General features: G+C 39.1%; 1 protein-coding gene across 6 annotated transcripts in view; it reads left to right on the plus strand.

Moving 5' to 3' along the window:
• ARL15 (ADP ribosylation factor like GTPase 15) overlaps positions 1-17,913 on the plus strand; it is a 406,131-nt gene that overhangs the window by 229,712 nt on the left and 158,506 nt on the right. The window contains exon 5 of one of the 6 annotated variants that reach the window (XM_053200699.1): positions 8,346-11,929. The exons of the other annotated variants lie outside the window; for them this stretch is intronic. Within the exon in view, the coding sequence (XP_053056674.1) occupies positions 8,346-8,399 (54 nt within the window). The 3' untranslated portion in view covers positions 8,400-11,929. Of the gene's footprint in view, positions 1-8,345; positions 11,930-17,913 lie in introns of those variants that run through there. 6 annotated transcript variants of the gene reach the window in all.

Consider the following 17,913-nt stretch of genomic DNA (forward strand, 5'->3'; position numbering starts at 1 on the left):
CCCATGACCTTGGTTTCCTTCACTGCTTCTCTCAACTTTCCATCTTTTTTGTTTGTTTAAATGTTCATTTATTTATTTTGAGAGAGAGAATGAGCTGGGGAAGGGCAGAGGGAGAGGGAGAGAGAGAATCCCAAGCAGACTCCCATCTACCTGTCAGCACAGAGCCTGATGTGGGACTCTATCTCACAAACCATGAGATCGTGACCTGAGTCGAAATCAAGAGTCAGGGCTCTTAACTGATGAGCCACCCAGGTGCCCCTCCACCTTGTTTTTGTGAAAAATTTAAAAAATGTTTAATCTTCAGGAATATTCCTGTTTTAAAGAGCACCTAAACCTGTCCCAACTGTAGATTTTCTATATCCTATATTTTGTTGAAAATGAAGATAAATTCTGGGAAGTTACTTTGTGATTCCAGTGCACCTATTTCAGGGCCTTGCTCATAGAAGGTATTCATAGAAGGTTGTTTCCTAAAGGTTTAAATTAATCTATGTTTTAAAATTGATTCTACTTAGAATTTTTGGTTTTTTAACAGTTTACAACACTGCCTATACCCTTTGCCCAATTTCCGACAGATTGTCTAGTTCATTTAGAATATCTAGAAAGGGAGACTTAAAAAATTTTTTTTCCCTCAGCAACATTTTATAATTTTCCTACACTTCAAAGGAAGGGGATATGCAAAATGAGTTTCAGAAAGTGTCATTATGTAGGTTTGCAAGTGAAAAGAATAATTGTCAGGCAGTAAAATTTTGCATTAGCACTTCATGTTGGCACCTATCTGCTTGTTGTTTGGTTCCCTTTTAAGATCCATGGTTATATTCGATTTTCTTTAGTTCTTTCTTCTGTGGTTATTGGGTTGGATGGTTTTGGTTCTGTTCAACAATGGATGCTTTGAGTAATAAACTTCAATGCATAATTATCCAGTGAAATCATAGCAAAGTGATGAGATGACAAAAAGCCAACTGATTTCCAGGAACTAAAAATAATGCTATAATATAGGCATTAATTCGTACATGAATATTCTAGCATCTGGCTTTATCCTGATCATTATACATGTTTATATAAACTATAATTTAGAGTTAGGAATCTTTGAAATATTCCTTTTTTCGTTTAGTGCTTTTAAGCACTAAATTTGAGATTTTAATGAAATCTATAAGCTGCTGATTTCTTTTATATTAAATAAGATACTGATAGCAATTCACTTAAAAATCATTTGATCCTTTGTCACTTTAGCTAAGATACTTTACAGTAGCAGTTAATTACAATAACAGTTTTAAATTATGTTAACCTGATTTTCATGCCATCAAGGCTCACTCTGACAGTTAACTTCTATAGAATCATTCTTCTTCTGATTTAATATTTTACATTCAGCAAAGAATTTTGGTAGTTGAAAATGATGGTCATTCTAACTGTTCAGGAAACGTGAAGTGAGTGTAGTGAGTGTTCTCTTAGTGAGTGTAGTCATTCTGACAGTCTTAGGGAGATCAGTAATTTTGGAGGAAACTTCTGTTTTATCTCATGTGAGGAAGGGATGGAAGGTGGGTTGAATATTTATAACGGGCCAATGCTTTTAAAACTAACGTATGGGGTACAAGTAATGCCTTCCTATAGACAGTCGACCCTTAAACACCCTGGGGGTTAGGAGTACCAACTCCCATGTAGTCAAGAAACTGCCTATAACTTTTGACCCCACCTACCCCCCCCCCCCCCGGCAAAAGTTAATAACCTACTGTTGACCAGAAGCCTTACCAATAACATGAACAGTTGATTAGCACACACATGTATTATATACTGCTTCTTGCCATGAAGTAAGCTAGAGAAAAAATGTTAAGAAAATCCTAAGAAGAAATACATTTATAGTACTTCGCTGTCTTTATCAAAAATAATCCGTGTGTAAGTGGACCTATGCGGTTAATACCTGTGTTGTTCAAGAGTCAACTGTGTATTGAAGTAGAAATTTAAAATAAAACTCATTCCTAAAGGAGAGCCACTGAGCTCTTTGTGTGTGTCATTTGGTGACTTGAAGGATCCGTATGTGTTTGTGTTTTTCTCGTGGTGCTGGCAGTGAGTTACGTAGACTGAGTGCAGCTACTGCTGCCTGGTTCTTCCTGTGTTGTAAATGTTCTGTATACTCAAATCAGCCTATGGAATAAGCACTGTGTATGTGTGTGTATATGTATATATGGATATATATGTATATATATATCTATACATATATGGATACACAGTGTGTATATATGTATACATATCCATATCCATACATACACATACACATATGTGTGTGTATATATATGTATATATGTATATGTATGTATGGGTATGGATATGTATACATATATATATCCTAAGCAAAACTATTGTGAGGATTTGGAGTTGAATGTGACACATTCATACTTAGATGCAAATTGGTTTCAGCACCAAGAGAAAGCATCAACAGTCCGGGCATTTGGAATAACTCCCTGTGTCTGCTTTTTTTTTTTTTTTTTTCCTTATAATATTAACCTTAAGAGGGCATTATAAATAAGAGACAAAATTAAATTCAAAAGAATATTATGTGGGCAGGCCCTTTAAATATTGTAAATTATGTTGTATGAAAGAAGTAATTAGTTTAGAATTTAGATTCATTGTAATTAAATTAACATAATTCAAGAAAGACACATAATTCAAGAAAATCATGTGTTTTTCCCATAATGCCTTATTAATTACATATTTTTGAAGGAATGGTTTCTCATATTCCAGAATCTGCCAAAGTGTTCACAAATGCATTGTAAAGTATTCTTTGAAATGCAGTTACAAATCAGAGGTCATGATAGAACCCTCTACACACCCTTCCCCCCCTTTACCATGGGGTAAAAAGCTCACAACTTTGCGAAATAACAGAAGACCATTTACGTGGATTGACGTTTACAGTTTAAAACAGAATGTTGGATAAGTCTGAAGATACTTACACATTATTAGGCCTGTTTTATTGGTTGTTTTTTTTTTTATAGACTCCAGACTTTATTTATACATGTTAAGTAATGAGATTCCCCCCACACACACCCCCACAGGAACACTTAGCATAAAGGCTTAAACATTTTTTCCCTTGGAACAGTGCATTTTCCCCACAACATATCTAACATTGGACACTAAATTCCTTCAGACCTCTTCAGTATTTTATGCCTTGTTGTTTGGAAGGTACCCACCTTTGCTGTGAGTCTTCAGTCAGTTTCTGAGTACATTTTTTCTGAGGAATACTTCCACAGAGTCAACAGCTACCACTCTGGTCTCTCAATAGTGATTGACCTTTGAAAAGTTTAATGAACTATCAGGAGGCATTTCTCTTTGGCCCTGATGAGACACTTTTTAAGTTGCTTCTTTGCAACCGTGTGTTCTGTGTCATTTGAAGATATTCCTACTACATTCTTTGAGTAGCCGACCTCCTTAAACAGCCCGATTCTCATTCTGGGCTTTGCACTCCACTGAAAAGTCCAGAGTTTGAAAAACCCTCAGATAAATGAAATGACAATAACTTAAAAGTTTATCAGTGGTCTTAATTTCTCCCTATTGAGTCTGTATTTTTGATGATGAAGTATAACCAAATATCTTTGGGGTTACTTTTGAAACAACCCTCAGAGCAGAGAGCATGTTCTTCTAAGGGAGGCTAGTAAGGGAAGCAGCTACGAGCGGAAGAGTCTTGTTAAGACAGGTATTACCTGGCACCAAAGTGGTCTGATGGTTGGCCTCTTCGCGAGCAGAGTAACCTTTTTAGGAAATAGGAACGTCCGCCTCCATGGATCTTTTGTTCATAGTCTGGAGTATTTACAAATGACCGCTCCTACATTGGACCCAGCTAACACTGAATTTTATTAGTTCATTCAGTTTCATCTCATAAGTGTTGCAATTATATACCTCCAAGATCTATTAGAACTTACTACCTTTCAACAAAGATGTCAACTGAAAATGTAATGTTTTGGCCTCAGGAAGATGATTTCTACAAGATTCGTTCTTTCACTGTGGTTTAATTCGGTGGTGAGGATCACCTTCTCAAAAATAGTTTGTGTATATTGTCATTGTTTCAAGGAATTTATCACAAAACCTTTAATATATTTAATGATATGCATCAATAACTTTTGCCACATCTATACCACCCTGATTTCTTACTTTGCAGTTGAGTGTCTGCCAGGGACTGTGTGAGATGTTCATTTAATCCTCATTCCCACAAAGTGGTCTGTGTGCAAGTGGTATGCACACTTACCAGGATACATGATTCTGGTAGATATCAGAAAGCTAATATATTAAAAGTCAAACCGCACAGTGTAGAAATGCAAATCTGATTCCAGATCTCTTTCTCATACCTAGCATCACACTCTTCGTTTTACCACATTGTATATGGTACTGAAGTTTTTAGCTGACATTAAGCTTAGTTAAATACAAGGCTAAATAATTATGGCTTTAAAGCCCCACATACAATATATTGTAGTTTATTTAAAAGTAAATATATATATTTAACCCAAACACTGTTCTAACTTCTGGTTTTTTTCTTTTTCATTTTGGCTGTCTTGTGAATAAGATCTTAAATGACCACTAGAGAAGAATCAAGAAAAGAATAGTATTAGATTTGAAGAGATAGAAGTATTAGATTTGAAGAGATATATTGACCCCCTATGTTTACTGCAGCATTATTTACACCAGCCAAGTTATGGAAGCAACCCTGGTGTCCCTTGATAGATGAATGGATAAAGCAGATGAGGGGTGTGTGTGTGTGTGTGTGTGTGTACACAATGGAATATTAGTCCATTCTAATTCATCTTGCCATTTGTGAACATGGATGGACCTAAAGGGCATTATGAGTGAAATAAGTCAGACAAATAGTGTGATTTCAGTTACATGTGGAATCTGAACAAATAAAAAGCAAAAACAGACTCAAATAAATACAAAGAATAAACTGAGGATTGCCAGAGGGGAGGGATGGTGGGAGGATGGACAAAATGGTTGCAGGAGAGGGGGAGGTACAGGCTTCTAGTTATGGTACAGCATAGGGAATATAGTCAATGGTATTATAATAGCATTATATGGTGATAGATGGTAGCTCTACTTTTGATGAACATATCATAATGTACACATTTGTGGGATCACTTTATTGTACACCTTGAATGTAACATTGTATGCCTACTATACTTAAAAAAAAAAAAAACAGTATTAAAATTAGCTTCATGTCTGCTTGCAGAACACATTAGTTTCCTCAAGTTCCTTGCCTGGCTAGGGACAATAACAGAATCCTAGGGTTGGAAGTATTCCCTATATTTATTCTCCCTAATTTGGCAAAGACCATGAGCATTGATTTTTACCATCTGAATTCAGAGTTTCTCTAGGCCAGAAGACTTGAACTCATTTAAAGCAAAAAGGTAGTATGGTAAGCCATGGCTTTACTTGTCCTTCCGAATTCAGTGCTGAGAATCATTCTGTGAGGTCTGCAGTGGGTTTTTCTAGGTTTCTCTTCAGCTTGGTAGATCTTGGAGTCTTCTGGTACTTAAAGCTCCACTTATCTGTTGCACTTAATTTATATTTCCAGACCTTTGTGTCCTATGAAGACATAAAACCCCGGGGATGTAAATAATAAGAGACTAAAAACATGGACACCTTATGAGGATTGCTACTATTGAGACATCAGATGGTGAATATATACAGATGGACTCATTAAATTTAAAATTCTTTTTACTTTTATCTGCTTACACATACCTTTTATTTGAGTATTATTGTACTAGGTATAATTTTAAAATAAAACTATATATTCAAATAGAGAAGATCACAAGAAGAAAATGCATATATTTTACTCTGTACCTCTAATGCCATTAAATTAAAATCCCTTTGAATTTGTGCATGGTAGAAATTTGTGCCTTCACAACATAGCAATATGTCCTATCCATCCAGTTGATGAGGGACATTTAAACTCACCTAGAATTCAGCATTCTTTTTTTTTTAAGTTTGTTTGTTTGTTTGTTTGTTTGTTTGTTTGTTTGTTTGTTTTGAAAAAGGGAGAGAGAGAATCCCAAGCAGGCTCTGCGCTCAACCCATGAGACCATGACGCGAGATGAAATCGAGAGTCAGGTGCTCAACCGAATCAATCACCCAGCCCTGATTTCAGTGCTCTTAGGCATCAAACTTTATAAAAGTAAACACAAATTAAAAGTTAGCAGAATGCCATCTCCTATTTTGATCCTTCTTTATTATTCTCCCCTTCTTCTCAGTTGTTTTTAAGCTTTCTCTTGAATTTACGATATTTTACTGGCAATCTGGAGTTGATGAACTGTATTATTCCCCACCCATGCCATTAAGCAGGGGAAAAGGATAATAATGATCTTCCGCAGACATTTCGCAGCCACACAGTGGGGTAGGTGCCATCATCATCCTCATTCTGTAGGTGAGGCTCAGGTTTTAAGGAATTTACCTGGTGTTTGAATACCAGTATCTGTATACTTTACAGACACAGGATTTTTTTCTCGATGCCATTGAGAATGTTATGATCTAGATCTAGCATATAGTAAAGATCCTAATCAACAGTAAAATTGCCAAATTAGCTGGAAGAGAGGCTGCCACAGCATGCGAATATTGATTATCACCCCATGCATAAAATGGTTCCACTCTGGTTTTTTCTCTGTTACCAGCACAAATGAGACTGGAAGGCAACACCTGGATTGACGGGGCCCCGCCGGTCTCCATGCTGTATCTTGGTGTTGCCACTGAAGCTGTGCAGAGCTGGAATGCTAGAGTAGCCAGCAAGGGGCACGGGAGTCCAGATGAGTTTTGTGCTTGCAGGTGCTGCAGCACGCCCAGCTGGCTGATACTCACACATCCCGTCATAAGGTTTCTTGTTACTGCCAGTTTGAGCCACTTTCATGTCTCTTGGCTTTTCTTTTAATCAAGGGGGCTAGAAGGTGGGAAACATTTCTTTAGGGTTTAAATGATGTCAGTAATTGGCAGGAGGAAAAAGGAAATTTAATCTGAGAGGATCACAAAGTCATTGGTCTTTTCCTTTCATCTACTTACATATACTTATACTGACATCATCAGACTAGTCCCGTTTGCTTTGCCCAGGATGTTACATTGTTGACTCCACGTAGGGGTTGCCCATAGTTTTATATGAAAGCATTTTTCAGCCATCCTCTGAAGTGAAATGTTAATAACACTCTTTCTCGAGCTTTGGATTTAGTACATCACACAACACAGAAGTTGGCTTCAGAGTTGGAGTCGTGTTGTATATGTGGTGAGAAGTTCAAAATTACCCCTTATTTATACAGCCTTTGGCAGTTTAGGCAATGCATTTTGTCACCTGTTTGCTGTCTTATGAAGAGCTGGAAAGTTTATGAAGAAATAGAAAATATGACTTTGAGCCCTTGACATTTTAAAATAAATGTACATATTGTTAGTGACAGATTGCTAAACTTGGCTTTAGACACTTAGCTATGTTTCTTGCCAAAAGTAATCCAGATGTGCATAATTTACCCGGCTGCCATATGTGCACTGACATGTCTTTCTATAATCAACTGTCTGTTCAGTATGGTTACAGTTAAATGTTCTTTTTTATCAACAATCTTTTGAAATAGCACTAGCTTGATAACTTATTTTGAATTTAACAACTTCTCAAAAAGTAATGCGCATCCAGTTTGGCTTTAAACCTAAGTGACCAGACATGTTGAGTATCTAGAAAAGACATTGACAGTCCAAATTCTCTGGGGCCCTATGTATTTCAAGGGTGAAGAATCTAGGATCCCAGCGTCAGTATGATCCCATTTTGCTGAGTTTCTTAGAGTGGAATGGAAGGTATAGGTACCTAATTAAATGTTGTCAAAGCAATGAACAATGAGTAACATCTCTAACGAAGTAATTCCTTTTCAAAAAGAAGTGGGAAAAAGAAATCTTGATTCGGGATGAAATAAATACGTCAAAAGAGGACATTTTATTTCTTTCACTAACTCGGTATCTTTTGTGCTATGTGCTGGCGACATTTGGGACTTTCCACCTGAGTTAGGGAGCAGCTGTCTTGATTGCCAAGCCATATTTTTGTTGTTGTTGTTGAAGAAAGAAATTAATTTCTAGAGCAATTTTATAGAGAAAAATTTTCTGGAGAATATATATGGTAGGGAGCATTACTGCTCTTTTGCCATTTTTCAAACCGATCGTTAAGTATCAGTGTGGAGAATTTAGACTACATGATGATTGCGTTGCCTGAATGATTGCACTATCCCTGAGAGATAGTTACCTTGAAACCCTGTCCTTGTTCTTTGTACTCAGTGACACTGAGCCACTAGCCTGTCTAGACAGGGGTTTTGTCAACCATGTGTGTCCTTGTTTGTGTTTGTCCACAGCTGCAATTAGGTTTTTCACACTGTCCCCATCTGTGGAGGCTGGCTGCTCAGTGACCTTGGCCAGTGCAAAATCTGTTGAAGCCCGTGTGTGGAGGGAACTCAGAGCACAGATGGTAACACTGATGATGGGGAACCGTCGTGACTGGTGCCTGGGCTGATCATAACCAACCCATCCCGCCCGCAGTATGATTTTAAGAGAGGTGTCCTGCAACCTACAAGACTCGGGTGAAAACTGGCTCCGCGTAGGCACAGATGTCCCGACAAAGATGAGAAGCATCGGTGGCATTCTTGGAGGGAGGTCTCTTCTTTATCATTATCGTAGCCAATGTGTAGCTCTTATTTTCTAACCAGCTACCACTTTCCCCCACTTTCCCCTTCCACTCCTCTAGAGTTTAGCAGGAGGTTCTGAACACAAGTGCACCAGAAAAGCACAGAGGCCTATAAGAATTCCAGGTTTCCCAGTCTGAATGCTGCAGCTTGGGTCTGGTTTTGAAAACAGAGTATGCGTTTGAAAAAAAAAAAAAAAAAAACCAAATCTGATTTGGACTAAACTGTAACTGTTAATGTACCCTGCTTGAGCTCACCTGTCAATTTGGAATCTTTGGGGCATGATTGGCAGTTCTTCGCAATTTTGAAATGTTCAAGTTCTCTTCTACGAGCTGCCGGCCATTTTTTATGATTAAAACATTGGTGTGTGTGTGTGTGTGTGTGTGTGTAAAGATAGTTGTATGTTTTAACTTACATATACATATACAATCATACAACTAATTTTTAGGTGGAGAATTAGCATTGCTATCACTAGTCCCACCACCATCTATTTTTGACTTTTCCTTCTTTTGAATTAATAAACATTTCCCAAATTACTAGATTCATCCAAATTCAAAGAACTTAATTTTTTTTTTTTACTTGCAGTAATTTTGTGAATGTCATGTTATTTCAGAGGCCCATGATTCTTTTAAAAATTATGTATTACTACTGAGGCACCTGGTGGCTCAGTCAGTTTAGCGTCTGACATGATCTCATGTTTTGTGGGGTTCGAGCCCCATGTCGGAGTCTCTGCTGTCAGCCCAGAGCCCACGTGGGGTACTCTGTCTCCATTTCCCTCTGCCCCTCCCCCACTGGCGCATACACCCTCTCTCCAAAAATAAACGTTAAAAAAATTATGTATTAATACAACATTTTGGAAATAACAGTGACAACAGCAGTAGTAATTACAGCAAACATATATCAAGCCTGTACATGGTGCTGTTCTAACAGCCTTACTTGGCTCACGTTTCTAACAACCAGACGAGGTGAGCACCATTACTGGTCTGACTTGACAGATGAGGGTGGTAAGTCACCTAAAGTCACAGAGCTAGGAAGTGGCAAAGCCTAGCTAGAAACCAGGGTGTGTGGCTCCAGGACCCGTTTCCCTAATTACTGTCTCCAACAGTACCGATATTAACATATCAACCTTAAAAAGAGCCTGTCCAGGATGTCATAACAATGAAATGGCCTGATCCTGATAAGTATTTCTAATTTTTATACTTGGGAAATTGCGATTAAGATCAGTATACCTCAGGATCTCCTGTCTGTTTAGGCTAATGCCCCCATCTGACAATTTGATGTCTCTTACAGGATTTATCTCACCTGGCCTCCCTGTTGAAGTCACTCTGTAGAACTGGGACCAATGTCATATAGTCAGTCGTTCATTCTTCTAGCAGCTTACAAATTAGACACACAGAACCAGACCAAAGACATAGTCTGTTTCCTCAAGAATTTCCCTTAGAATGGCCCACATGGTCATGGCTGATCTTCCATAATTGTTGGGCAAATTGACTTCTGGAGACTATTTTGGAGGTGTGTGGAATTGTCCATACTGATTTATTGACTTGTAATTTTCTGTTTCTCAGCGTCGGTGTAATCGAACCCACTAGTTGCATCTTCCCTCTAGCTGCCCAACATCTAAAACTTCTTGTTTTGTTTCACTTCATACATTTCCCATACGCTACCTCCACTCTTGTTTCCTCTGCAATTTGGTAAAATGGAAAGAAAATAGTTGGAGATGTCCTTGGTTCAGGCCCTAACTCTACCCCTTCTTTAGCCATGTGACAGTAGGCGAGTTCTCTGAGCCATCATCTCCTTCTCCACGAGGCCCACATTGAAGATAGAATCAGGAAACAGTGTCAAGACATGGTCTTGGCCCTTGAAATGCTGACATTTTAGTGGAAGAGGTAGATACATAAACATTACAAGCAAATGATGAAGTTTTACAGGGGTGGCCTGTGCCACGTGTTCTAAGAGCTTAGAGGTGGGTAATAAGTTTTGGTGAGTGAATGAATGTATGAGTAAAAGTTGAGAAAAGGAACTGAAGTATGCAAGACTTCTTGTCAGGAGATTTGTCACAACCCTGGCTAGCACAGAGAGTGATTTTATAAATGGTCATTTATTCACGTAGTATTGATTGCCTCCTACCATATGGCAGACAAAGTGCAATTTGCTGCAGATGACAAAGGCCACGTTTTTTGCTCAAGGAAAATAACCGAATTGTCCATTGCTCTGAATATTAAGTAAACACACACACACACACAAAACCACCTGCATTTTTTCTGGTCAGATGCTGTAGGATAAACACTTGATACACTGATGAGACCTTCCTGCTGTATCAATAAGTATATTTAAATAGGTAGTTGCTTTGTACCTGTTTATTTTAAAGTCTCCATTTTGATGTAAATGAACTAAGAAGGTGACTATATAAACAGCTTGCAGACGAACTCTCATGCCTGCGAGCAAAATGTATATACCTAGTTTTGTGAAATCTTTCATCAGATCATCTGTTAGTACAAGTAGTTTAGTTCACAAATAATGCATAGTTTTTAAGCAGGTGCTACACAAGTGTAAGTTTTATGCTTCTATTTTTTTGTCACAATGATGCAAATACTGGAGAAAATTGCCGGGAAGACTCTCTCTTCTCCTCTCTTCCTGAAATGCAGTGTAAATAGCATATATTGTCAAATCTTAGTAATAATAACATTCATGAAACATGACTTCCTCAGAGGAGTGAGAAAAATATTTTGATGTTTAGCAAATGCTATCCCAACAGTGGAAGGGATGCCAATTTCCTGTTAGATGTTAAATCAATCATTCTGACTGCAAGTAGTGATTGAGCAAACATGGCCAAATTTTAATCTATAAGTAATTTACGTCTATTCTTTTTTGTTGTAGTTTTCAGGAAATCTAAATATTTAAAAGGAAGCTGTTCACAGGTACCTGGGTGGCTCAGTTGGTTAAGCATACTACTTTTGGTCTCGGCTGGGGTCATGATCTCCCAGTTTGTGGGTTCAAGCCCCACATCAGGGAATTGCTTGGAATTCTGTTCTCCCTCTCTCTCTGCCCCTCCCCTCTTTTGCACACACTCTTACTCTCTTGCTCTCTCTTGCTCTCTCTCAGAAAAAAATAAACTTTAAAAACAAAAAAGGAAGCTGTTTAATAGACCCTATTCCAATATCCAGTACCCATCCCCCATATTTATCATAATCAGCTGTGTTTGTGATTAGTTTCTGTGATATTTTGTCAGTAATATCTTGCATTTGAAAAAAATTATATTATAAAACAACATAGCATTATAAAAATGTGGAAAATAGAAACAAATTTATAATCCCATTGCCTAATACAGGGTTCCACAATCTCTGCACAATTGATAATTGTGGCTGGAGAAGTCTTGCTTAGTGGGGGTTGTCTTGTAGGATGGTTAGAGGCATACCTGTAGCACCCCCTGAGCTTTGACAACAGAAAACCCCTCCCAGGGGTGCCACGTGTCTTCGGTGGCTAAAACTGCCTCTCTACCATTTGAAAGCTGTCCTGATACGAAGCTGTGATCAATTAGACTGTTCCTGTCAGTTTTTCATTTACATATAGGTCCTTTCATGGAGGTGTAATAGAGTGTGTTCATGATGCCATATTCTGATTTTTATGTCATATAACAGTTAAGCATTCTCTGCTGTTAACGAGGTATCAAAATTATCACTTTTTAATTAGCCCCCTTTTGAATTTTTTATGAATAACATGGCAAATAACATCTTTGTGCATATGTTCCACTTTAAATTTTGCTTTTAAAGTGTGCGTTCTGTTGCTTGTGAATTCTTTCCCTGCTTTTTCTGTTAACATATGGAGGCTTAGGTTTAGGTAAAATGGAACCAGAATGACTCGAGTTATCTATAAATTCTAAGGTCTGTGCCCTTATAAGACTGGAGTGTTTACACATCCTGCAAGGTGTCCTTCTGAGGGAGGGCTGGGGTCCCCTTGCTCCTGGAGGGGGCCCCCCTTTCCTCTCACATGCCTCTATTTCCACATGTCCCCTGCTACAGGAGAAAGCTCAGGCTTTGGAATCAGACAGATGTGGATTCATTCCTGCTGCAAACACTACTAGCTTTGTGATTTGAGGCAATATACACTGTGAAACCTCCTCATCTGTAAAAAGAGAGGAAACCGCCTATTACACAGAGCTATTGGAACACTTAGCAATAATGTTTTAAAACATCTAGCAGAATAAGTACTCAGTAACTGACGGCTAAAAGTAGTATTAATAAGAACAGTGTGGCTTCTTTTCCTTCTTGCTCTAAGCCAGCACAGTCCAAAAATAAATGCAGGCCACAAGTGTGAGTCATAGGAGTAGCTTAACTTTTCTAGTAGCCATGTTAAAATAAATAAAAAGAATAGGTGAAATTGTAATACTGTCATTTTAGTTAGGTCAGTATTTCCAAATATTATAATTTCTGCATGTAATCAGCATTAAAAATCATTAATGAGATGTTTTATATTCTAAGTCTTTGAAAGGTGACATGTGCTGTGATATGAAATGTGTTTTTGCACTTACAGCACAACCCAGTGTGGACCCGCCACATTTCAAGCGCTCAGTAGCCAGGTGTAGCTATAATGGCTATCTTATTGGAAAGCACTGCTGTGAGCAGTACTTGGAAGATGCCAGGTTAATACGTGTGTATTATTGACAAATCAATTGTTATTAAATACAATAGCCACGTCTCCCTTAAAGATCAAATCATTCCTCAAATTTCCTTTTTTTTTTTTTTTTAATGTTTATCTTCAAGAGAGACAGACAGAGACAGAGACAGAGCCAGAGCATGAGCAGGAGAGGGACAGAGAGAGACTGAGACCGAATCCGAAGCAGGCTCCAGGCTCTGAGCTATCAGCACAGAGCCCGATGCGGAGCCGGAACTCAGAAGTCATGAGATCATGACCTGAGCCAAAATCCGACGCTCAACCAACTGAGCCGCCCAGGAGTCCCTCTCCCTCCCCCCCCCCTTTTTTTTTAAAGCAGGACACCAAACTATTAAAACTCCTAAATTTCACACTGCCCTTCTCAATTTTGTTTAGTTCTATAGTTGTCAGTAGGAATATCTTACAGGTACTGTCACTTGAATGTGGGTTGTATCCTAACTTGCTATTCAGTTTAACGTTTGACTTAGTTTATCCAAACATTACCATTCAGGTATTTATGAAGTGCAGAATGTGTGCGGGCACCATGCTAAATGTTGGCTTCTGTTAGCTCTTCGGTACTCCAGAAACTTCCATGGGCAGTAGTAATATTATCCCCTTTCCACATGAGAAAATTAAGACACAGGGTGCCCAGATCGCATGCCTGAGATCACACATCTAGGAAGTAGAAGAGTTGGAATAAGAATTCAAGAAAACTGTTGTACAGCTTCATACCCTTACGGAACTGCTGTGGTGCTGGCTTTTTCCTCAAAGCTCCTTTCTTTCAACACAGTCCAATCATTTGTATTTGTCCCACTGGAATACTTGGTCAGGACTTGGTATTCCCAGTAGATGGTCACATCTCCTGCAGAATTTTCCTCTGTTGCCCTAAAATACTAAAAGCGGTGATTTGGTTGGTTAGTTTGTCCTGGAGGTCTGGGCACTGTCAGGGGAGTGAGTCTGTGGGGTCATAGGCCACATTCAGTCTGGATCATGCCCCTTGTATCCTTTTTGCTGAGGGATAACCCCTTCCTTGGTATTTCAGTATCGGATTGGAATACTTGTACTTCTTTCTTCACTTGCCCACTCTAAGTTCAGGGTGGAGGGAGGGGACACATAAGGGGGAGAATAGTGCCTGGTTGTTACACGGCACCCATACACTGTGTTGTGGGAGAAAGTGCGGCCTCCGGATTTCTGAAGCAAGTCAAGAGACAGAAACGTATTATGCGAGTCTGACTCACTGAGCAGAGTGGGCCAGATAAATGGTGGGAAAACCCAAAACCAACTTTCCTATGACCTTCTGTGAAATTCTGCTTTGCGCCCTAAGAAGAATGTTAAAAATGATGTTGTCGGAGTTGGGAGAGCTGCAGCTGAGAGACTGTATTGGAAGGAGAATTTCTAATTTTAAAAGGAAGCTCGCTAACCTCCTAGCCACCGCTAATAGCTGTATAAATATTAATAAAGCTTTAAACACCTCCCAAATTAGCTTTATTTTTATATCAAAAGTGCAAGACATGGAAGTGGTAATTTGTGTTAGTCCGGCAGACACAAAATTAATTGAGATAAAAACAAGAAGTAGCAGGCAAACCCTTTGGGTGACAAACTAATGAGTTCTCCTGACTCAGGCGGTTTCTAGTGAAACATCATGACAGGAACCGAGTTCCCGTTATTGAGCTGGGAGGCTGTCCTGTGGATCAGTGCTCCTTAACAATCGTCAAAGTCATAAAAGAAACTGAAGTCAGGCTCCGTGGCCTTGTCACTTACCAGTGTCCTGGGAGGAACAACTGCACCTCACCTAGAGCCTTGATTTTCCTGTCCTGTGGGGGTATCCGGTGTGCTGTTCCATGTGGGCCTATAAGCCGCACAGTCAAGACAGCAGAGTGTGGGCACAACGAACCCAGGGAAGCACGGGGTAAAGAAGTTCGTTGGCACCTCCAAGTTTGGTATGTGTTTCCCAGCACAGTTGAGCAACACATTGAGAACTGACTGCAGTCTCTTCACGTTTTCTCGGAAGTATCAACCTGTCACCCGACAGACTCGCTGACTTGTATGCAGCCCATAGTCCTTCAAGGCCTAGGTCAGCTGCACATGCCAGGTGCCACATCCTCATGATGCCCTGACTTGTGCAGGCTTTGTTATCAGCTGTGATTTGTTGTTTAGTTGGTTTTTTCATCCTAACATCCTCTGCTTCGTGTCGGATGGGTTTCTTTTTGAAGTTATAAAATGATTCTACTGTGAAGGGTTAAGAGCTAAGGAAATGAGATTGCACAGCTGGGAATTAGAAAAGAAGATAACAGTCAACCTCCTAGGAACTGTGGCCTTCTAGAAACCATGACTGTATAAGTCCCAGATTTCTCTACCTTTAGCCACTGCTACAATTTGCATCCTTCGGTGACCATTTTATATCCCTCGTGGTGTTTCTTCTCATGGGCTTCCCTTGAATTCATGACCCCAAGATCAAGAGTCACACGTTCTGACTGAGCCAGCCAGGAGCCTCTGTCACCCCCATTTTTTCACCCTGGGCCCAACGTGTCTGTTAACCCAGCCTTCTAGCCAGATTTGCTTCCAGTATAACCTGATAAAGGGTATCGATTGCCAAGAAAATACATGTTCATCATTACCAAAGGTCCAAACTGTGAGCATAGCCAGTGTTCTTTTCATGCATTGAAATATGTTTCTTCACACAGTTTGAGCTTGAAAAAGAACTTTTTAACTACTTCCAATTTTTGGTTAGAAGTAGAATATGAAATACAGGCATCAAGTTTCCATGCACCTTTTTTTCCCACACATTAATAACTACCATCTAATTAGTAATGCTGAAGGTGCCAAATGACTAACACGGATCTTTTAAAAAATCAACCATACAATGAGACAATACTTCTCAGAAGTATTTGAGACATTACTATAAAGCCAAGTCTCCTTTAATTACCCTACTTGCTACTTCCCACCATCACTCCCTAGAGATACCATATTGAGACTATGGTATATATCTTTCTAGAACCTTCTGTATGTTTTCTCATGTTTTACATTTATCCAGAGAAAATGGAATCTTGTTTTTTGTATCTGTGTTTTTGCATAAATGCTGCAATACCAGTACATTGTGATCTTCTAACCAAGTGATCAAGTAAACGAACAGTTCACAGCAACGTCTAAATATAGTGGGTTAGGTTGTCAATTGGAAATTAAAGTCCATACACTATGTTGAATGCAAAATTTGAAAAATGCCTAAGGACCCACAAGATCCATTTGAACTGATCTTACAGCATATATCCAACGTTGCTTCCCCTCACAGTGAAGACGCTATCAGAAGGGAGCACCTGAACAAACAAGAAAGAGTTCCTCTAAGTTTTGTGGATCTATCAGCCTTTAAAGCTGCCCCACTGTCATTTCTTAGGAAGCAGCCATGTTAGGTCATTTGGCCAACTTAATAATCCCTGTGTTTCCATTAGGCTGAGACAATGGTGACCTTTATTCTGTACAAGTGAAAAAAAAAGCAACTTAAGTATAGATTAAGGAAGAGCAGAGGGATTGTATGAGTGGCTAGGAGATGACAGAGTTCTATCAAGACTTTTCTTGAGAACTTCTTGGACTGGATTTAAAAGGAATGTGTTATGATGTAAAGGAGTGTGTTATTAAGATTGTTTTTTCAAATGTATTTAGAACACAGTCACATCTCATCAACACCACTGCTCCCACCAGCATTTCTCACATGCAATGGTAATGGTCTCTGACCTTCTCCCTGATCTCCCCCACTCCCCCCTACCCCTTTGCTCTCCCATACTTTATTTTCTCCAGTAACCTGAGGAAGCTTTCAAAGATGGACGTCAGATGATAACTCCAAAACTGCCCATGGCTCTTCATGGTAAAAACAGAAGCACTGTATAATCTGGATTCTCCCACTTCCTTGGCTTCATCTTCTAACATTTCGCCTTTAGCTCCATCAACTCCAGCCACACTGCCCTCCTCCTGGTCCTTGAACTCAATAAGTAGAATCTCATCTCAGAGCTTTGATACCTGCCATTCCCTCTGCCCAGATATCCCCATGGCTCACTTCCCCACATCCTTGAGGAATTTTCTCAGCTGTCACTTTATTAAAGAGGCCTTTTCTGATGCCCCTTCCCTCAACCACTCTTCTTTACCAGTTTTTTTTTTTTTCCTACATAGCACTTCTTCACATATCACATATTCATTTGTTTGGTTTTTTTCTTAGCTCATCTCATGAGAATATAAGCTCCTCAGGAGAAGGGTATCCATTTTTTTTTTTTTTTTTTTTTTTTTGGTCTGCATCAGCCAGAATGATGCCTAGTGTAAAGTAAGGTTCAATAAATACTTGCTTAATTAACAATCCGTGTAAACCAGCCAAGCTAAAAATTGAGAGGGAAAAATGAGGTATGAGGTTCAGAAATCAGTCTTGGATAGGACTAAGGGAGCCAGTAAATAAGAGGAGAGGGAGGTAAAATGCCACTGCGTATTCTTTACAGTTTCCTGACATCTTCATATATTATCCAATTATAGGCATTTAGAGACTGTGCTTTAGATGGTGACCTACAACTTCTGTCTGTCGGGGCGATTGTAATTTAAGTATGCTACTATT

The sequence above is a fragment of the Acinonyx jubatus genome, chromosome A1, assembly GCF_027475565.1.
Source record: "Acinonyx jubatus isolate Ajub_Pintada_27869175 chromosome A1, VMU_Ajub_asm_v1.0, whole genome shotgun sequence".
In the NCBI taxonomy this organism is placed as follows: domain Eukaryota; kingdom Metazoa; phylum Chordata; class Mammalia; order Carnivora; family Felidae; genus Acinonyx; species Acinonyx jubatus.